The sequence below is a fragment of the Arachis duranensis genome, chromosome 1 (assembly GCF_000817695.3).
Source record: "Arachis duranensis cultivar V14167 chromosome 1, aradu.V14167.gnm2.J7QH, whole genome shotgun sequence".
Taxonomy (NCBI): Eukaryota; Viridiplantae; Streptophyta; class Magnoliopsida; order Fabales; family Fabaceae; genus Arachis; species Arachis duranensis.
The window spans coordinates 70087520-70109489 of record NC_029772.3 but is presented as its reverse complement, the minus strand read 5'-3'; the positions used below and the strand labels follow the sequence as shown (position 1 = coordinate 70109489).

At 33.4% G+C, this 21970-nt stretch overlaps 2 protein-coding genes across 7 annotated transcripts; one reads left to right on the top strand and one right to left on the bottom strand.

Annotated features, from left to right (window-relative positions):
- The first annotated feature begins 6793 nt into the window (after nucleotides 1-6793).
- On the top strand, nucleotides 6794-10195 carry LOC107494739 (LRR receptor-like serine/threonine-protein kinase GSO1). The gene has a single exon (XM_016115778.3). It carries the CDS (start codon nucleotides 7059-7061, stop codon nucleotides 10020-10022), a length of 2964 nt encoding a protein of 987 aa, XP_015971264.1. The 5' UTR covers nucleotides 6794-7058; the 3' UTR covers nucleotides 10023-10195.
- Nucleotides 10196-10821: 626 nt separating this feature from the next.
- LOC107494710 (protein MICRORCHIDIA 6) lies at nucleotides 10822-21732 on the bottom strand. 6 transcript variants are annotated; one of them, XM_052253711.1, is made up of 20 exons: nucleotides 20920-21275; nucleotides 20370-20765; nucleotides 20184-20258; nucleotides 20064-20098; nucleotides 19367-19445; nucleotides 19229-19285; nucleotides 19048-19126; nucleotides 18673-18751; nucleotides 17361-17489; nucleotides 16122-16220; nucleotides 15922-16026; nucleotides 15708-15848; nucleotides 15332-15424; nucleotides 14058-14109; nucleotides 13660-13771; nucleotides 12625-12770; nucleotides 12424-12539; nucleotides 12040-12119; nucleotides 11769-11811; nucleotides 10824-11314 (listed from the first exon to the last, which is right to left on the bottom strand). In XM_052253711.1, the coding sequence occupies exons 2-20, from the start codon at nucleotides 20737-20739 to the stop codon at nucleotides 11192-11194; spliced, it is 2013 nt and encodes a 670-aa protein (XP_052109671.1). In that variant the 5' UTR covers nucleotides 20740-20765; nucleotides 20920-21275; the 3' UTR covers nucleotides 10824-11191. The 6 variants fall into 6 exon arrangements, with proteins under 6 accessions (XP_052109664.1, XP_015971235.1, XP_052109671.1 ...); XM_052253709.1 differs by having other exon boundaries at nucleotides 10825-11314; nucleotides 19048-19123; nucleotides 19199-19285; XM_052253704.1 differs by having other exon boundaries at nucleotides 10822-11314; nucleotides 14058-14097; nucleotides 19048-19285.
- Nucleotides 21733-21970: the final 238 nt, after the last annotated feature.

The window sequence follows — 21970 nt, the reverse complement described above, 5'->3', positions numbered from 1 at the left end:
TTTTATTTCACACAAAACAAAATTTATTTAAATTTTAATATTATATACATAATATATATTTAATATTATTTTTTTTAAGATTCTAATATATTTTTTTTTCTGGATTTAGTACATGAATTTTCAACTTATTTTTATGTATTATTTATTTTAATTCTAAAGTCCAATAACTCTTTTTTTTGTACAGACATGTTATTTTTAATATTTATATACTATTTTTTTATTTTGAACTTCAGCCTAATATCTGAGATTTATAAAAAAAATCTAAAATTTGTAAAAAAATGATTAACCTGATTAACAAGTTACCTTTTTAAATCTAGACCATTCAAATAAAATATAATAAATAAAGAGTTCAGATTTAATAAATTCACAAGATGTGCAACACTCCATACTTAGCAAGGAGCATTTAAGGATGAGCCCAATAACAGTCAATTTTTTTAAAACAATTTTATTTATCTGAAATTTTATATCTTAAATTATAATTATCTTAAATCTTAAATTATAAATTTAAATTCTAAAATTGATTAATATTAACTAACTCAAATTTAAATTCTCTGTATTTTTTCTTATATCATATGCAAGATAATACAGACGATATAGTTACTATATAACCAATAGAAAATAAAATTGACATTATAAAATTAAAGTGATACAAGTTAAATATGATCTTTTTAAAATACTTTTTACTAAATAAGAAAAATATATTTTTTATTAATTAAACAAATAATCACTTTTTTATTTTGTTATATTTTATATGAATGATTGAAATTTAAAACAACTAATTAGATTATTAATTATATTTTTAAAAAGAATTCTAATTGACTAAATATATTTTTTAACAAAAGAGGAAAAAAATAAAAAATTCATAACCTAATATAGTACACATAAGTATGTTATTTTTAAAAAGGTGTTAAGCTTCCTAATTTAAAATGACACATTAATACGTCTGGAGGTGTTCAAATTCAAATCGATTTAAATTAAACCGTTTATTCAATTTAATTTAAATAAAAAATTAATTAAAATCGTATTAATTCATATTTGATTGGATTTTATTTTTTGTAAATCGTTGAATCGGATCGAATTTTGAATATACTTTTCCTAATCGATCCAATCTAATATAAATCACACCATGTGCTATAATATTATTATTTTATTATTATATTTACAATTATACTTAAAAAAATATTCAATTTATTATATATTTTTATGTTATTCATGTATTATTATTATTTAATAAATATTTTATGTTCAAAATGTCATTATTTATTTATTTTAACTAACCTATAATTTTATTTCTATTGTTATATTATCATTGATTTTTTAAGATATTATTGAGATTTGTTATGCCATAGTTGATTATTTAAAATTTGATATTGAGACTTGTTATATGTATTTAATTTTTTTAATTTATAAAAATCACAAATCTAATCCAATCCAATCAAAACCACTTGAAATTGGATTGGATCGCATCGAATTTTTTTAAAAATATTCAATCCAAACCACAAATAAAATTAATATTCGGATCAAATAAGTTTTTGACTCAAAATCAATCAAAACAGCGAACACTCCTATCTCTTAATATGCTGCACATACTAGCCGCTGAAGCATAGTTAAAATGACATATTAGTATGTCTCTTAATATGCTGTATTTGAGTTCAAATCTTGACTATATCAGATGATGGATAAAAACTGTTAAAACTGTTGAGTGTGTAAGTTTGTGATTTAATATTCAGCATTAGAAACTGTCTAATGTATCTGATCAGAAAAGAGAAAAAAAAAAAAGGCACACACTACACTATTTACTAGTGGTCCACGCTGGTAACTACAATCATGTTTCCTTTTCTGGGGGCTATGAATGTGACATGGACAAACCCAACTGGACATGAGGTTGCTTATGCTTCAATCCTGGGTAACTCATCAGATATGGATCGTAGAAAGCTACCACTGAAAACTAAGTGTATTGAGGTGAATGTGAAACTTGAGATAATTTGAGATACTTGTCTTCATGCATTTTGGCTTCTATGTATTAGGAATAATCTTTGTAATAAACAGAAACCAGTATTCTCGCCCTCTTCAAGACACATCCATCTACTTAAGGGAAATAAACGAATTATAATATTTGTATAAAATATCATTATTACTACACCTTATTCACATAAATAACAAGGTGTAATTTCTGGTGACTAAGTCCATCTGGTGGATATTTTGACACTTAGAGATGGGACGCTGTGTTGATTGTGATTATGACCTGTTTATGTTGGGATAAATTCATTAATCAAACTCGATAAAGTTTATGGAGATAAACTCTACATTAGTCTTTAATATTGGTGAATTGCACTGATTTAGTTTTTGATTTCTTAATTGCTATAATTTGATTCTCCAAATTTAAAAAAGTACACCAATATAATCTCTCTTTAATGATGTTAGTGAGATGACTCAAGTCTTGTTATGTTGGACATATTAAAACAACGTTGTATACGTTTAGATGCTAAAAGAGCACTAAATAATGTCATTTCAGGGTTTGAACAATATTAAAAGCGAAAGGTATAACGTTTTAATATTGTTCAAACCTTTAAACGACATTATTTAGCGCCTTTTTTAGTGCCAAAATGCATACCACGTCATTTTAATATGTCTAGCGTAACAAGGTCTGAGTTTTGCTAGTAACAAGGTCTGAGTTTTGCTATTAACGGTGTTGAGTTTTAACTACGAAAGATATATAAGAGACTACATTGGTGCACTTTTTTAATTTTGGAAGATCAAATTATAACAATTGAAAAATCAAAAACTTTTATACCTTTACTAAACATTCGCGGAGAAAAAAGAATAAACAATATGCTAATGAAACATTAATTTGAACAAAATTAAAATTTTGATAGAAATACTGAGGATGTAAATTGTAGAAGCTGAAATGAGAGTTTTATGAAGGCACAACTGTGGTAGTTCGGAGGCAAGGTTGAGTTCGTGCAGGTGTGGAAGTTGAAGATGCGATCGCCGGTCTGGAGTTTTTGTCTGCAACTTCATGGCGTCATGGAGCTTTGAGTTTATGGCCAACTCAGAGGGTTAAGATTCAATCGGGTCTAGAGCTTGTGTCTGCAATATGGCAACGTCATCGAGGGTTGAGGTTGTGGCCGACTAGTGGTTAGTTGAAGATTGGATCGTCGATGAGCGGTTTGCGCCGGTCGTCGGAGTAAATTTCCTTCCTCATTTTTCATTGTGTTGCTGGATTTTGGAAACGGAGCCTTTATGCTGGACGATCTGATTATATCCTATCATCTATGATAACCATAACACTAAGCAACATCACATGTCATCTCTTCATTGGTTGGTCCATTTCTAGCCACCAATAGCCACAAGAAACATAGTCACCAGAGACGTAGCCAAATAACAAATACATTTAATAAAACTCTTGATTGAATTATAAATTTTATTAAATTATGATCACTTTTAGAATTTGGTAGACTTAACATCCAGATTTATGACGCATGTAATGGATGTGATTTATTTCTAACTTGACATATATTCTTGTATCTTTCTATTTTCTTATTTGTGTTCTCCTATCTCAATTATGAAATGCAGGGGCGGGACGGTGGGAATGTGGTGGAGGACGATGGTGATGGGGGCTGTGAGGGAAGACGTGGGTTTGGAGGGGACCGTTTTAAGGAAGGTGAAGAAGATGGCTGTTGTGAGTCGGAGGGTGGTGGAAATGACAGAAAATAAAAAAGTTTGGAGTTTGGTTGTTGAATCAAGAGTAATTGCTTATTAAGCAGGGGATGAATAGCAAGGCGTGTCATAATTAATTAAATTAATTATGTCAAATGATTTTTAACGCACAGAATGTGAGGAATTTGGGGGCTGTAGGTAGAAAGAATATGATTTAAAATTTTAGTTACAAAAGATAGAGATGTTAGGCTTAGTTGAGACTAAAAAGAAGTTGATCGCAAGGTTTGATGTTATTGGTCTTTGGGAGAATGATTCTATTGATTTGAAGTTGGCAAGGGCAGAGGAAACATGGAGAGGATTGGTGCTCATGTGAAATGATAATTTTTTAAGAAGCTGAACTGTTCTAAAGGCGGCCGGTGGTTGTGTGGTAAAGGAATCCTTTGAAAAATTTACTGTACTTTCTGTCTGATCTAGTGTATAGCCATTGCCCTCAAGTGAGTGAAGAGAAGCTAGATTTTTTTAGAGGAATTGAATTTTATCAACAGTTTTTGTCAGGTTTTCTTCTGCTACATGGATGATTTTAATGAGGTGGTACATGTTGAAAAGAGAAACTGAAATATTAGTCTAGCAGTGTCAGCAAAAGAATTTAGCATATGGTTAATTGATATGGAACTGATGGGTCTGCTAATTAATGACAGAATGTATACATGGTTCAAAGAAAAGTCCTATAGTAGGATTGATAGGCTCATAGTCTCCCTAGAGTGGCTAGAGGAGTACAGTTTCCATAGACGCATTTGAAGGATGGGTCTTAGTGGAGGATGGGTCTTAGTTGTGGGCCATTTTCGCAGCTACGGAAGAGCACTTTGAATGTTAGGTTGTGGCTATGATGAGAAAAGAAACTCGTAAGAATTGGATGACTGAATTTTATGCAGTGATCTGAAATATTTAGTTTAGTAGAAATGAGAATGTCTTTCAGAAAGCACGAATAGAGGTGCTGGAGAGATCCTTTGCGAACAATAAAGAGTGTGGCTAAGAATTTGCGAACAATGAACACGGTTCTGGAGTAGTACTCTTATGTTTTTCTACTTTATATCCTATCCTATTTATTTGTGTTTGAATATATTTTGTTTGAGTATTTTATCTTTTGTTTCTTGTACATTGTACTTTACTCCAATTTATTCTGTTGAGTTTTTTTCGTAAATAAAAAGTCTTATGGTTTTTAGACTAAAGTTAAGTGTTTAATTAATCCAATATTATTGAAGCTAATTAGGCTGACACGACATGGTTTGAATGTTGCACACCAAACCTCAAATGGTTTTGACTCTTCAAGACTAGTATTGTACTAATATTATGAAGAGTGATTGACCAAAGCCAATGTGGTTGTTTTGTCTCTCGTGTTTTCTTCTCATAATTTAATATAAGATTAGGTGTGTTTAGGTTTGTGAAGAAAAAGATGCCTTAACCCTCTATAATCAATTTTGATAGTAGAATAGAAAAACAATACATATAGAACACGACGATGATGGCACCTAATACTGTCCTGTGCATAAAGGAAGCAAATTAAAACTAGTTACGAAAATAAAAAATTAAAAAGGGAAATAATCTTAAGGAATAAGAAAATTAAAAGAATGTAAGTGTAAAAAGTTAAGCTCGCTAGTCACATATTATTTTCCCTATGCATAGTGACTCACTTTCTCATGTATAATCATGCATATGCTTGAAAAAATCTTTACTAGTTTTATTATTAGAAAAGCGATAAATAGATCTTTGACATTTTATCTTAAAGATAAATAAATTTTCGACTAATTAAAAATATAAAATATTTTTCACTTTTTAAAATGTGAGACATTAAATCCTACTGAAAAATCTACTTGTCTTCCTATATTCTGAATGAAAAATAAAAAAAATAAAAAATATTTTTATATTTTAATTAGTTAAAAACTTATGTATCTTCGAATAATAAAATTCAGACCTATTTATCTTTTTCTCTTATTATTATCCTCTTCTTTGATAACTTGAAGAATTTTATCACGGCAAGCAGACATAGTATAATGGCAAATGCACGGTATGTCATGTTTTAAACATCCTAAGAAGAAATCTTAGTATTACGATGGTATAATGTGTTTGTACCAATGTAGTTGAAATTTTCTGATTTCGAAATTAATGGTACTCTTAGCTTGTTAAGTCAAATCACGCTCAAGTTTCTTTGTTTATTTTCTGTGATCCAAAATTACTTCTAAAAGTTTCTTTTCGTATGCTATGAATTTATACAACAACAATGTGAACCAAATTATTTTGCATATAGAAAGTGGACTATTTGTGCCGATAACTATTCGATTTGAAAATTTTGAACCTTTTAGTTTAATAAATGCATAATAAAAAATTTGAGAACTTAAACTTTGTATATTTTTTATAAACTCTTTTTTAATTAGTAATTTTATCATATGTCTTTATTTAAAGAAATTTTAGAAGCTTAATATTTTTTTATCAATATTAATTAAGACTTAGTTAATATTTTATTTTTAGGAAAATGTTATTTGTACACCAAAATCAGCCACTAATGTATTTGCGTATAAATATATGTGTGATTTAATTTATTTTTAATGTGTATTTATATTCTAGCATGTATTTTATACTGGTAGCTAACTTTAATGGCTAATTTTAATGTACACTTAGCATAATCCTTATTTTTATACTATTAAGATTTAGAATTTAGAATTAGTACTTAAGATGTAGAATATTAACCAAAAAATAATAAATTTGGTTAGTCGTGTAATATTAATCTTATAAATATTTCTATAAATACTTACTGAATTTGAGAACATACTTTGTTTTCAATAGAATCGTTATTGACAGACATACCTAAACTTTTATCTTAAAAAAATTGGCCTACTTTGTGTAACCTTTTAACCAAGGGAATGAAATATTTCATAGCTTCTTGTACTTAGTTTAAACTCTTCATATTATACTCGCGAGAGAGAGAGGCACCAAATCCCTTGTGAAACTAAAAGGCTAGAAAGGAATAATAACTATACTTTTTTAGAAAATGTAAATTACAAGTTAAGCCCTTCATTTACCACAAACACATCCATGCAATTTATCTGTACCATTAAGTGTCAACCTTCTATTTAAACAGAGTAGGCATGGCTGCTTCAGTAGAACTACTTTAAAAGGTGGATCTCACATCCTCATAGCACTTGAATCTTTGGCACTTTTCAGTTTTCATCATTATTCTTCCTTCATATCCTGTTCTCCTTTTTTAAGTACTTTCATTTTCATGCTCAGCATCTTAAACTTGATCTTTTTCCTTCTTTATTCTCTACAATTTCACATACAATGGATCTCTTAGCCTTATAGCATTCCATTTGAACCGTTGATAAGGTTTCTGAATCTCCATAATGAAACTTACGATTGGAAAACACTGTGCAATGGGTTACATTTGTTTGAGCCATTTCTTTCTGTTTCTGGCCATAATTGGCACTGATTTTGTTTCTAGTATGGCCAATAATGAAACAGATTCCTATTGGCTTCTCAGAATCAAATCAGAACTTGTTGATCCATTAGAAGCCATGAGCAACTGGTCTCCAACAACTCACATGTGCAACTGGAATGGTCTAACATGTTCACTTGATCAAGAACATGCTATAGGTCTGAACCTTTCTGGTTCAGGAATATCAGGTTCCATCTCAGTTGAGTTTAACCACCTCTCATATCTTCAAACACTTGACTTGTCTTCAAATTCACTTACTGGCTCCATCCCTTCAAAGCTTTTTAAGCTTCAAAATCTAACAACACTTCTCCTATACTCAAATTCTCTCTCTGGGAACATTCCTTTAGAGATAGGTAATTTGAAGAACTTGCAAGTTCTTAGAATAGGTGGCAACATGTTGGAAGGTGAAATTGCATCTAGTATTGTTAACTTAACAAAGTTGACAGTGTTGGGATTAGGCTACTGCAACTTCAATGGTAGCATACCATTCAGGATCGGTGAATTGAAGAATCTGGTTTCTCTTGATTTGCAAAGTAACAGCTTTAGTGGCACCATACCTGAAGATATTCAAGGCTGCGAAATGCTCGAAAACTTTGCAGCATCAAACAACATGCTTGATGGGAGCATTCCCTCCTCTATAGGCTCTCTTAAATCATTGAAAATTTTGAATCTTGCCAACAATACTCTCTCTGGGTCAATTCCTAAAACCCTGAGTCATCTTTCCAACTTGACATACCTGAATTTGCTTGGAAACAAACTCAATGGAGAAATCCCTTCTGAGCTCAACAGTCTAACCCAGCTGCAGACATTAGACTTGTCCGAAAACAATCTTTCGGGACCAATACCACTCCTCAATACCAAATTACAGAATCTCGTGTCCCTGGTTCTGTCTGATAATGCTTTCACTGGTAGCATTCCAAGCAACTTCTGCCTCAAAGATTCTTCAAAGCTTGAGCAGCTTTTCTTGTCTCAAAACATGATGTATGGAAAATTCCCCCTGGAGCTACTCGACTGTTCCTCAATCCAACAGTTGGATCTTTCTGACAATAGCTTTGAAGGAGAGCTTCCATCCAACCTTGACATGCTGCAGAACCTCACTGATCTTGTGCTCAACAACAACAGCTTTGTTGGATCTTTACCTCCGGAAATCGGAAATATTACTAGGTTGGAAGGCCTTTTCCTGTTTGGTAACTCTTTCACAGGTACAATCCCAGTGGAGATCGGAAGGCTTCATAGATTGATCACCATTTACCTCTATGATAACCAGATGTCTGGAACCATACCGAGAGAGTTAACAAACTGCACAAGCTTAAGGGAAATCGACTTCTTTGGAAACCACTTTACCGGGCCGATTCCAGAAACTATAGGCAAGCTTAAGGACTTGGTTGTTCTTCATCTGAGGCAGAATGACTTGTCTGGTCCAGTCCCTCCAAGCATGGGGTACTGTAAGAGTCTTCAGATATTAGCATTAGCAGATAACAGCTTGTCTGGTTCGATACCACCCACATTCGGTTATCTTTCAGAACTCTTCAAAATTACCCTTTACAACAACTCCTTTGAAGGACCTCTCCCTCGTTCACTTCTTGCTCTCAAGAACCTCAAAATCATAAATTTTTCCCACAACAGGTTCAGTGGAAGTTTCTCTCCTCTCACTGGCTCAAATTCTCTAACTATTCTGGACTTGACTAACAACAGCTTCTCAGGTCCCATCCCTTCTACATTAGGCAATTCCCTGAACCTCAGCCGTCTCCGGCTCGCATACAATAATCTCACCGGAGCCATTCCTTCGGAGTTTTCCTACCTTACTGAGCTTAACTTCCTCGATTTGTCATTCAACAACTTAACAGGAGATGTGTCACCTCAACTCTCGAACTCTCACAAAATCGAACACATGCTCCTGAGTAATAACAGGTTCACTGGCCAACTACCTCCATGGTTGGCAATCTTACAAACACTTGGTGAGCTAGATCTCTCATACAACAACTTCAATGGCAGGGTGCTTTCTGAGCTTGGTAAATGCTCAAATTTGCTTAAACTCTCTCTGCATCACAACAATCTCTCAGGGGAAATCCCACAAGAGATTGGAAATCTCACTTGCCTCAATGTTCTAAACTTACAAAGCAATAGTCTCTCCGGCAGCATCCCCTCAATGATTCGGCAATGCAGCAAGCTTTATGAGCTCAGGCTCTCAGAGAATTTCTTGACAGGTTCCATACCTGAAGAGCTAGGGGATCTTGCTGAATTGCAAGTGATCTTAGACTTGAGTAAAAATCGCTTCACCGGTGAGATTCCATCTTCACTTGGAAACCTTATGAAGTTAGAAAGACTAAATCTTTCTTTCAATCAGCTACAAGGCAAGGTTCCTTCATCACTGGGAAAACTCACAAGCCTCCATGTAGTGAATCTTTCTAGCAACAATCTTGAAGGCCAGATTCCCTCAACATTTTCGGGGTTCCCAAGAAGCTCATTCCTCAAAAATGAAGGCTTGTGTGGCCCACCATTGGTACCCTGCTCCACATCACGGGGGAAAATGCAAATGCAGCTATCAAATATGCAAGTGGCGGCAATCATAGTAGCAATTGTTTTCACTTCCACAGTGATATGTTTGGTTATGATTTACATCATGTTGAGGATATGGTGCAATTGGAGGAAAGTTTCCATTTCAAGTTCAGATGGTGGCACTGCTGCAAAATGTGCTAATAACAATAATAATAAAACAGGGAATGGTGGGTATTGGAACATGCACATGAACTCTTCCTCCTTTGGGTTGATTCCTTCACCAGATAAGAAGAATAATTCAATGGCAACAACAACAGCAGCAATATGCTTCTTTGATATCAAACAGGAAGGTGTGGATAATACAAACAAATAAACTAGAAGTTTTTTTCCTCTTTTCCCACAAAGTTTGTGTTTTTAAACATTTTAGTTAGCGGGAACACTGGAACAGTACTGGTACATCATCAAACGCTGACTTCAAGTTCAAACACACTAGTGAAAAATTGTTTGATACGCCATTGTTTATATGTATTCATTGTTGATTCGAAATTTGTGTCTTCTCTATCATTTTCCCACGCCATAGTTCCTAAATATAATAATGTTCAATATATTAAACTGTTTTTGGTAAAAATAAACTTTAGTTGAGGTTTGTTAACTTTGTTATACAAAAATGTAAGTCCTTATATTTTAGTTCCCCATAGATATTGTTTTTAATACTTGAATATTTATGATAATTTAATTTTAGGAAACTCAAACTAAAATTTTAAAAAGGTTAAACAAAACTAACATTTTCTTGGATGTATAATAAATTTCCACCAAATCAACATGATACCATTACACCAATAAGATGAATAGCAAATTAGCAATAATAGTTGCCGACAACTTGATTTAGCAGTATTAAATAAGTGTCAAAAGCTTGTTTAAAAAACTGTGATATCAACTTCAATATTTTAAAGACCAAAGAAATACTCCATCAAATAATAACATGGCAAGTTTTCGATCAGAAAATGAAGAATGCAAAGAAATTAAGAACATAACTGTTACCCAAATCAAGATCTTGGAATTCGATGAGAAAACCAAACATTTTTTCTAGAGATGAGAAAGCCATGTGCATTTAGTACCAACCGTTTCACATGATCCAACAAAAACATAAGAATGTAACTTGTAAGGATCCAAAGGAATCCCTTTAGGGGGAGTGGTAGAGAAGCTCAACTCTATCCTCCTTTATAGAATAAAATTTCTATAGTAGAATTGGCATTAATTACTTAAAGCTCACAGTATCATATATCTACAAAAAGCTAGATATTAGGATGCATCTTACTTTCATATAATTACAGGTAAAAATAGTTATCTATATAGACTGGGCTAAACTCTCACATAACTTTCACTATATATTATATTCTCTTGCGAGAGCTATATTGGGGCCAAAAAAATCTGCACATGACCATGTTTATATTTTCACATGAAGAATCCATCCTCATATCATACAACATCATTTCAAACTAGAGAACCTTCCACCAAAAAACAAATTCTGGAGAAACAAAGCTAGGCTGCAGGAGGTGTACCATCTACAATACATGTTAGCATCAGGTCCTGGTAGTGCACTTGAGACAAAAGGCTATTATACTCAAGCTTAGCGTCTTGAATTTTACTTCTAAGCTCTGTCACCTGTAAAATCATGATTCCTCTTGAATGGTCAAAATTGAAAAGGTCGAACAACAAGATTTTCATTCTATGGAAGGTTCTAAATTTAACAGATTCCAAATAAATGCACAAACTGAAAAAAATTGGCTAGATTTCAATCCTCTCATGTGAGCTTTCTGTACAACTGGGTTAGAGAGACTTTGACAACAACCGACTGAGTGGGGCAATTGTGTATAGATAGACATTAACACAAAAAACATATGAACGGCAAAACTACGGGGCCATCTCTAGAAACTTTGGATCCCTACGGGCTACGGCTACACTGTGTTGTCTCTATATTTTGTGGTGATGGTTATGTGAAACTAAGAGGTAAATTCAGCAACGTCCTTTGATAAATATGAAAAAGAGGGAAGAAAACTGAAAGGGAGTTTTCTGATTGTATCCCAGTACCCTTGACAACTGGGTAAGAATTAATTACCTTGTGGCAAAGTTCTTCATTTGTCTTTTCAAATTCCAAACACCTGCAGGGGAAGGGGAATAAAGAGAATGAGTTTTTGCATCATAGAGCTGCCATGCTATATTTTAGATGCCATGGCAAGAACAATTGGTGTTGCTCAATTCCAGATAAGATAAGAATTATAAATATGGCATGTGGCAACAAGATTTAAGCCAATCCCAGTAATTGTATAACTGCATTCCAAGTAATCAAGTGCTGGCAATGACTATGTAAGTAAAATTTTTTTATTCACCTTGCATGGAGTTCTGTGTTCACTTGTATCAAGTGTATAGTGCCTTGGTCTTCCTCCTGGTCTTCAGAACATGCAGTAGTCTACACAAAAAGCACGGGTGGAAATACCATTAAAACAAATTTCAATGATTTACAATGCCAGAGCATGAAATCGAAGGAAATCAAGTGGAATAAAAAGAGAAATGATAGTAGTTCTCCAAATAATAATAATAATAAAGGACAAGATAAAAATGACTAGAATATAAAGACTCTTTGTTTGAGTAGTATTAATTGTAATTAGAATAATAACTTGGAAAATGTTTGGATAAAAAAGTTTCCTAAAACAACATGCATGAATATTAACAAACCAAAGTCAAAACATTACAATCAACATTATAATGCAGACCTGTATATTCTCATCATTGCAACCAACACTTGTTGAGAAATCCTGTTCCCTTGTTTGCTTTTTCATCTTATGAAGGTCCATAGATCCATGTCTCTCTTTCCTCTTAGTAGGAGATACTTGAACCACAATGAGAAATCATCAGTTTGGATAATAGTGGTTAAGCTAGCAACGGGAAATCTTGTTTCTAAAATAAGCAGTTACCTTGCTCAAATGTGCTATGTGGATAGGTACTTTTGTTCAATGCCACCGGTATTTCAAAACCAGGTGGTTTTGGCGGCAAAGTATCAATGGGGACCTGAGACTTAGGCCTGTTTTTCTGATACCCAAGTAGTTGACAATGACAATCCCTACAAAATTTTATAAGTATCCAGGCATGACAAATATTAATGCTTAACAATTGTTAATTCAACAATCCTCAAGTGCATAAATCGGGAGTATGGATTATACATCCAACAACGAAACAAAAATTCAGACTTGACTTCATGATCGACTATAGAGATTATTTTTGTAACTGTATTAGGATAAAAGCACACCAAGTTTGGTACAATATTGTATAAAATGTTACATTATAACAAACGGTTATCTTCACACTATCACTAATAATTCTAATCTAACTTAAGCAACTATGTAACTAAAAGTAAAAGTACAATTGATTTGAGAGAATACCATTGAACTAGAACTTTATTATTTTAGAGCTAATTACTAAAAGCTCTGTTAATTATTTTAAATTATAAATTATATTAAATATTATATATGATTTATTTTAATATAGTTAATATCCTTTTAACTAATTTAATGAAATTTAAAAGTTGAATATATGATCCTCTATTTCTGTTGGTTTGATAGTTTTGCACTTTTCATTATACTATATAATAAAGAAAACTATTCTAAACTATTCAATATTAAGTTTAACAATACACCAAATCAAACACAACCTCACTATCATACTGAATTCACTTCCAAAAGGAAGAAAGAAATGAGAGAAAAGACATTGAAAAATATGAAAATATATCAATTTTCATAAAATAATGAGAAATGAAGTAATAAAATAGATACATAAAAATCAATTTGAAGATACCATCATGGATATGATGTAAGATATATTGAAGATATTTTTTGTTAATGGATATCAAGAAATTACTAACACTTCATTTCTAAGAGTAGAATATACAACCAGGAGTATATTATTTCAGCAACCCATGCTGTCAAATGACCACTAACACAAAAATACCATACCAGTATTCCCACGTCATTTCCTTCAAGCGATGTTCAAGCTTTGCAAACAAGGAAGTCCTCTCAAAATCTTGCTTATTATGAGTAGGCTGAATAAAATCTGCTTTCAGGACACCTGGCACAAGAGTAACATAGTCAGGCACCTATCCACCACAAATCGATTACATCTCTAACAAATAATTATCAGGTGAACACAAGTGTAACATCTTCGATTACATACTCAAATAAAGTAAACTGTAAAAGCACAATGAATTCGGTCTACCATCATTGTTTGATATTGACTTGCATTCCTTTTTATATAAGTTAATGCAATTGAACTTGTTAAACATGTGCTCCCGCAAGAACATATTTATCTCTCATATAAAGAGGATAAAAATATTCTCAAGTTATTTTCTGCTTACCGACAACTCCTCTGCCTCTACTTCTCAGATAGCTCACAACCTGCCAATAAGGCTGTAAATAGAAAAGTTAGAGCTTATATTTTAAGTGTAGGAACAACAGAGAAAGATAAACAAATAAATGAAGATACCCTACCTTTGAAAACTAGTAATATCTATTTGATAGCAGGTATGCCAATTTTCTAAGATGCATATGAAGACTCCCATTTTTGTTATTATATAGTACCATTGTGTTGGACAATCTAATACATGTGAATTTGCACTACTAAGCTAGGCTTACTACACATTTTAATAATACAAACTTCACATGATGCCAGTAAAGAAGGGGGGATTTGTTTGTTAACTTAACCTGATCATGCTATACTTTCCTAGCTTAATTTACAGTTCCTTCATCAAATATCAACTAATTGACGCACCGATGAACCCTCATAATTTGTAGCAAAATTTCGTACAAGGACTTTGAGATGACAAGGTTATCAATTTTATTAGAATATGCACGATTTATATGTAGACTATGGTTTTCAAATAAGATTGTGTTCATGGCCTTCCTTTCTATGCAACACATGGCTTCCATACTGCAGTCTTCCCAAAGATAAATAGCCCAAATTAATTCCCAATAAATTTTTAGTTAAATACTTTAGTCTTCAACAAATTTTAAATACCAAATCAATCCCAAACCTTTTATTTTGTTTGGCAAATCAGTCTTGTGTCAAATCTTGCCCCAACCTTCTATTTTGTTTGGCAAATCAGTCTTACGTCAAATCTTGCTAAAAAAAAAGTTAGACAAACCAGTCTCCATTGTTATTTAAAAAGGACATGAAAGTCTCTGAGAATTCTTAAAATTTTCAAATCACTTCTTTCACGTAAACGAGCACTCTAATGTGGAACTAATTTTGTAATAAAACTTTTTAAGGATTGGTTCGGTAACTAAAACTTGTTAGGGACTAAAGTATCTGACAAAAAATACTCCTTGGGAACTAATCTGGGATATTACTCCATGACAAAAATAAGCTCCTCTGTTCATGTCAGTTTCCTTCCTTTGACCATTATTTTATAGAGCATATCATTTCCTCTAGTTTCCATGCAACCCTTGAAGAACAACCACCGATACCATGCCTTAATCCATTAAGCAGGATCAGCTACATGAACAATATAATTGTACTCTTCCAAACCAAAATATCAAAATAGATGTGCTTATATTAGTTTTGCTCATTGTTCTACTTACACATCCATTTGATCAGCTTTTCTTATTAGGATCTCAGTTGAGTTATAATTACCAGGATCAGCCGATTTTTGTGATATATATTGAAGCCATGGACATTGACTTCAGGAGCTTCCTTAACGAATCCAATTGTTGTCACAACTGCAGACTGCAGTTAATCCAAAAGGGGAAATATTATTAGCTTATTGAAATTCCACAGAAGCAACTCACTACCCTGAAGTTTGAAAGATTAATTGCCAATATCAAAACGACCATATATGCATATCTAGCATATAAAGAATCGACTCTCCTAAAGGAAAAAGCTGTTAGGTGAAGGATCATGGTAAGAATCCAAGATAATTTTTCCATTGAGACAATATAGTTAAAAAGAAAATGAGAGAGAAGGAGGAGGAGGAGAAGGGGAAGCAGCCTTTCAAAAGTTAGACAAGAACCTCATCTGAACTATGTGGTTTATACAAGATAAATTCAGGATACTGAAGATCGTCTGCAATGTTATGTAGATCCACAACTTGCCCTCGCAATATAATTGTAAAGCTTTCTGGTAACCTCAAGTACAATATGGACAAGTAAACCTAAAGAACATCAGAAAAAAAAAAATCAGCCCTTCTTAAACCACTTGGATACAATTTACAAAATCAACCATACACGTAGAGAATATCGAAGCCGGTTAGCAGTGTGTTGCTCATTCAATGTCTCCCAGGAAGAAAGTGCATCAACCTCCTTCTTGATATCCCCAGCAATACAAATATCCTACATCCATAATATTAGTATCAAAGTTCCATACAAGAAACTAAAGCATGGTGGTTTGGGAAAAGCTAAAAAACCATAAAAACAAAAAATATCACCTCAGTATCAAAATCAAAATCTAATTCCAAATTGCTATCATCGTTGAACCACAAGTTGTAGATAATAATTTTAGTACCATGACATCCAATTTCATCAAGCTGCCAAAAATAGAATTATCAAAATAAATCACAATCCTTGAAGGAAATATGCAATTAATCGATAAATTGGGAAAACATACAAGAATATAATGTTATATTAGCAAGTAATAACTTCAAAAAGGTTGTTCATGTTTCAAATTCCTCATGTTGCCCCATCTTACAGAGCCATTATCATCCATCAGTAGAATGATAATAATTATCAGGCCAATTAGAAAGCAAATGAAATAATGAAATCTATTGAAAGAATTTGTGACTTGATTATATGTCCAGGCACCTGAAATTCTTTAAGTGGAATAAAGGAGTCACCAGATAAACCAAAAAGGTCTCAGCCTTACTCACTCAGGATATACTAGCATAAAAAAGGAACAAAATTTAAAAATAAAATTATCTAAATACACTTGTTTCATAAAAGTTATCAGACTGCCTGTATTATTCCACATGGGCAGTAGGTAAATTGCTACTATAATTAATGTGCTTCTTCCTTCTAAGGGGGGAATTATCATTGGAAGTTGCATGTTAATGACTTTTTATTGTAATATCTGAGTTAATAGTCTCAAACTCTTATAGGACTAAATAATTGTTTCCTAACTCCTCTTAGAGGAGATTGTTATGCATGCTGTTAAATAGAAGCAGAGGTTTATGAATTGTATCGATAAATTGGCGTATACTGGCTATTAGGTTATTTGATGCATCAATCCTTTAGGTATGTCTTTCCACTTCCCTTATATCCTCCTTCCTTTGATTTTATCAACTTCTTCAATCGGCTTTCTCCGGAAAATATCATTAAAATTGCATCCTGTTAACATTAATTTTTGATTCTTTGTTCCTAAAGGCATCAACCCTGAACTCATATTTCATATGTTCGTAAAAGACAGTCCTGATTCCTGAACATTCAAGCACTAGAATGCAAACTGCAAATTGCAAAACCTGACCCAATCAACTAGACACCACAGCAATGCTAAACAATAAATTCCCTCCCATAAGAGAGAGCCTCTGGCTCTCCTCTTCAAAATTTGACTAAGCACCTGTACAATAGCTCAATCTATTGACAGCAAGACACCAATATGACAAGAAAAAATAGAATAAAAAAGATAAGCAGTTTCAGCAAAATCACGATCAACAGATAAATAAGAAACTAACTTGTTTCAAAAGTTCTATTTCTGATGTGAATGGAGACCAGCGCAACATTATGGACAAATTGGAAATAAAATGCTCTTGGTCATTTAATATTCCGAAGGATCCGCTTGATGTATTGATCTGATAATGCACCTGATATAGACGTGATCACTTGGTCAATAAAACACACACACACACACACACACACACACACACACCCCCGTACATTCAATACATTAAAAAGAATATGAAAAATCTAATCATAGACCCATGAACCATATACCTACTAAGAACACACAAGATGAGATAGCTCCTCCCATTATTGTTTCCACCAGCTGAATTCTCGTTTACTTTCCCATACAAATTGTGAATCTTTAAAGCATATTCTTTGTTGCACACTGTATTCCAATCAAACCTTATTTCCCATGAAAACGAATTAATCTTCTTCCCTTCAAGTCCATCAAGAATGAGTCTCGATTGTACCATGAATTCCACCTCCTCATTTGAGATCTCTAGCTCCTCAAGAACAACTTGTAGAAACTGCTCCAAGGTAGCTTCAGTCATTTCAATCACCATAAACTTCGAGCCCCACTCCTCTTTCTCAAAATATCCACCAACCCCATACTTTCCATTACCAGGTAAATAGCATGCACACCCCCTCCTTAGTATTTTATTTGCAAATACAAGCTCATTTTGTGCTTTCCACACTGAGCATATTGTTGCAAAGAAAAGTCCCATCAACACATTTCTTTTCACCATTACCCTCTCCACCCCACACCACACCTCCAATGCCTCCTTTGTGTTTCTAGGCATTACCCACTCAACTCCCCCATTCTGATATCTCACCCACAAAATCACCATATAGAAATAAGTGCCCAACATCCTCAACCTCCATCCCACAAGAACCCTCCCCTTCATGAATGATATTAAGCCTACTCAATCTTTCTTTCGTGTTCAAATTCTCCAACACCGCAGACAATACCATTAATTGCACATTTCTAGGAACTAAATCCGCACATACTAAGCCACAAAGATGGAGGATTAAGTGAAACTGAGAGATATAATGGAGTTAAGTTGAGAAAAGGCTATAATTTAAGGAGACAATATATAATTTACCCAAAAAGGATACATGATAATTGCTAATTCAAGTTCAACCAATCAGGATGAAGGACACCAGAACATAGCGATAGCTAGTTTTCTAGATAAATCCTCTAGACCCTCATATATACAGTTACCATTTCACTTCAACTAAATAAATCAGCATAAGTACTGCTTCAATCAATGAACCAAATAACCAAGAACCCTCCAAGTAGTAAAATTGGGACACATCACTTACCATGGGTACTACAATTCTGTCAAGCTGTGTTTGCATCATGTATGTATAAGACAGAAGCCCAATGCTTTGAGTCAGTATCCTGGTCAACATAAATTCAGTATTCTTGTGAAGCTATTGCCATCCTTTCACATGAATGAGCAAAGACAATAAGATATCAATAGACCGGGAAGGAAATAACCAATAAGATGATAAACATGTATATGCTTACATCCTCCATTGACAAAAGGTTAAAATTCCTAAGAGTAGACTAAGAATACTTTACTTATGTTCTAAATCACCTTATATTTCAGCATTTCTCCAAAGCTATTAAAAGGAGAGAAAGAAAAGAAGAGGGGGGGAGGGGGTAAGAAGAGAATCACTTTTTCAGACCCCTACCCATTATTCAGATGGCGGCTGAAGACAATGACATCTGCACCCAGTCTCATGGTACCAGTCTTGAAGCCATTTCCATCTGTATGGCCAAATTGAAATATAAATAAAGAAGAGAATAGCAGAATCACCACAAAAATATTGCCATAGTCCATACACTGTCCAATTGCAAATTTTGATTTATCTGAAAATCCAAAACTCATGCAACGACGCATTGCTTCTGGATCCATTCCACCACCATCATCTGATTGCCAAGTGTGCACATAAAGAGCAAACAATTAGACTCCAAAAATATAAAAAGGAACTTCCTATAAAGTCAACATACCTTGAATCAATAATGCTGGACTTTTATCCTTTGGGTTTGAAATTCTATCTACAATAACATAGGTAGCCCCATTTTGGATCTAGCATTTGAACAGAAGACAATGATGCAAATAAAGAATAAGAAAATGAAATGCAAATACGCATAAAAGGAACAGAACAGCATATGAAATAGACAATAAGAAGTTCCAATAATCTATATAGTAACAATTTTAAAATAAAATATTGGTATAACTTGAATCTGACATCAAAGTGTAGTTAAAAATGTATGTACTAAATTTGATCCTATAGCATGAACGTCAAGAACCAACTATTGCACAACTGATGCATTAAAGGCACATAATGAATTTTATTATCAAGACCAAATGTTATCTGCTTAATTCAACCTCTATTTAGTGGACATCTGGTCTATGGTGTTATGAAATGTTGCTTAAATTTTTTCCCAAGTGAAAAGATTCTTACAGTTCTTAAATTTTTACAATTTTCCTCCACTGCTTAAATGGTTTATGGTGGTGTTAAAAACTGCCAAATCAAGACCCAAAAAGAAAACTAATTCTAGGGCAGGGAGATAACAAAATGAGAAGAAAAAGCTATTCATAACCAGTAGCTTAGTTAGCCATACAAGGTCAAAGAAAATTATATAGCTTAAAACCCATTTAAGAATTCAGCTAATTTCATAGTTCATGCATTGAAAAAATCACCTCATCAACTGCATTATCCAGAAGCTCAGCTATGGCTGCAAATGGAAAACAAAGGAAAAGACCAATTAAAAATAAAAAAAATTCATAAAGGGAAAATTTACATGGATCATTTGAGCATACCACCAAATGCCCACTTATGTGAAGTTGCATTTGAATGAAGGAACAGAGGATGGACATTGAGATAGTTGCCTGCATCTACGATTCGACAAGAAAAAGGAGTAGCAACAAGGATTAAGTGAGCTAAAATCATGGAACCAATTAGAAAAACTACACTGTATCAATTTGGGAGGAATTATGTTTGATTACTTGGGACTCTGACTTTAGGAACAAGCCCATTATCATAATTTCCAGCTTTCCAAAAATGCCTACAAGGTAGTGCTGCACAAATTGGTGATGAATCAGAATGGCCTGCGTCGTCACCAACGGGCAACAGACCTTGCTTCAAATCACCAGAACAACTATGACAAGAATTCGGTCGGCTGGGGCTCATATTTTCTTCAGAATTTTGTATATTAGAACGGCTTCGAGATCTGTAATGTTTGGGTGTGTGGCCTCTGTTGGTCACATTCTGTTGCTTTGCACCACTCGCAATATCAGAATCAAAATGGAGAGCCCTGGAACCAGCTTCACCCCCTTCATCATCACTAGATAAATCCACAATTTCTGCAGTGTCCATCTTTAAGCTACTCTCCTCTATTTCTTCTAGAAATTCAACAGAAATAAAGCTAATTAGAATCTGATTGGTTTCAGTGTTGCATGTTTGCATTTCAGTTTCAATATTTGTGTTTTGAGTCTTTTAGGAAGAAAAAGTAGTAAAATAATAAAACAATCTTCGATATCTAGTTCAGATGCTTACATTCGTCGTAGTTTGATAAAGGATTCCATACTTCATACGCAGAAATTCATTATTGAATAAATAATATAACAAACACATTATTGAATCTTGGAAAGGTTATAATGCCTAATTTTTTTTTTTTTGGAACTCGTTGTGTACTCACTAGCTTATCAATTCAATCTATGCAGCAGTAAAATACTGATTATAAAACAATAATTTAAAAAAAACCACTGTAACTTGAAAATGAAAAACTAGGTTCAGCAATGTTGCTTATTTTCTAAGATGGTTTGCACTTTGCAGTAGATGCATGCAAAAATAGGGCTCAAAATAGCGAAGAGCGTGATCCGTGATGTAAAAGAGGAGAGAGTGTGAGAGTGTGAGAGATATGGGCCAAATGCGAATTCTTACTTCTTGTTGCCGCGTTGATGTAGTACTGAAGTCAGAGTCTCAGGTAAGGTAGTATTAAGTCTATAAGTAATAGTATAACTCCTTTTACTCCACCTGTGTAACCGTAACTATTTATGATCATATTTATTGCCTTGGTTGGAATATGGGATGCAACTTCATTCTTCAATCCTCTTATCCTCATATGGTCATAGTGTAATCTTCTTATACGATCTTCATCCCTTAGTAATGTTAGAGTATATGTAAAATATCTATTTTACCCTCTCTTTTAAACCAAAGACTGACCAAATCCTCGACTCTCGAGCTTCCTTCTCCGACCCTCGCTTTGTGCTGCCCACTCTCCTTCTCTCGTTGTTGGCTGCCTTCTCACCGGAGACGCCACAAAGCAACCACCGCCCGTGGCTCATCTTGATTTTATCCGGCTGGTAAGCTTTGGAGATTTTTTTTATTTAAATTAATTAAATATATTATTTACCGAAATCCTAAGCAACCTTATACGTCATAGGAAATGTGATTCTATTCAAATAAAACATGTATCTCGAATACTTTGTCATCAAAATATGGTACAACAAAAATTTTATATGTTTCGACTTTCGAATGCATTTGTGGAGAAAATATGAGTAACTAATATTATTAGTGTACGATGTGTACAATAGGGTTAAAATAA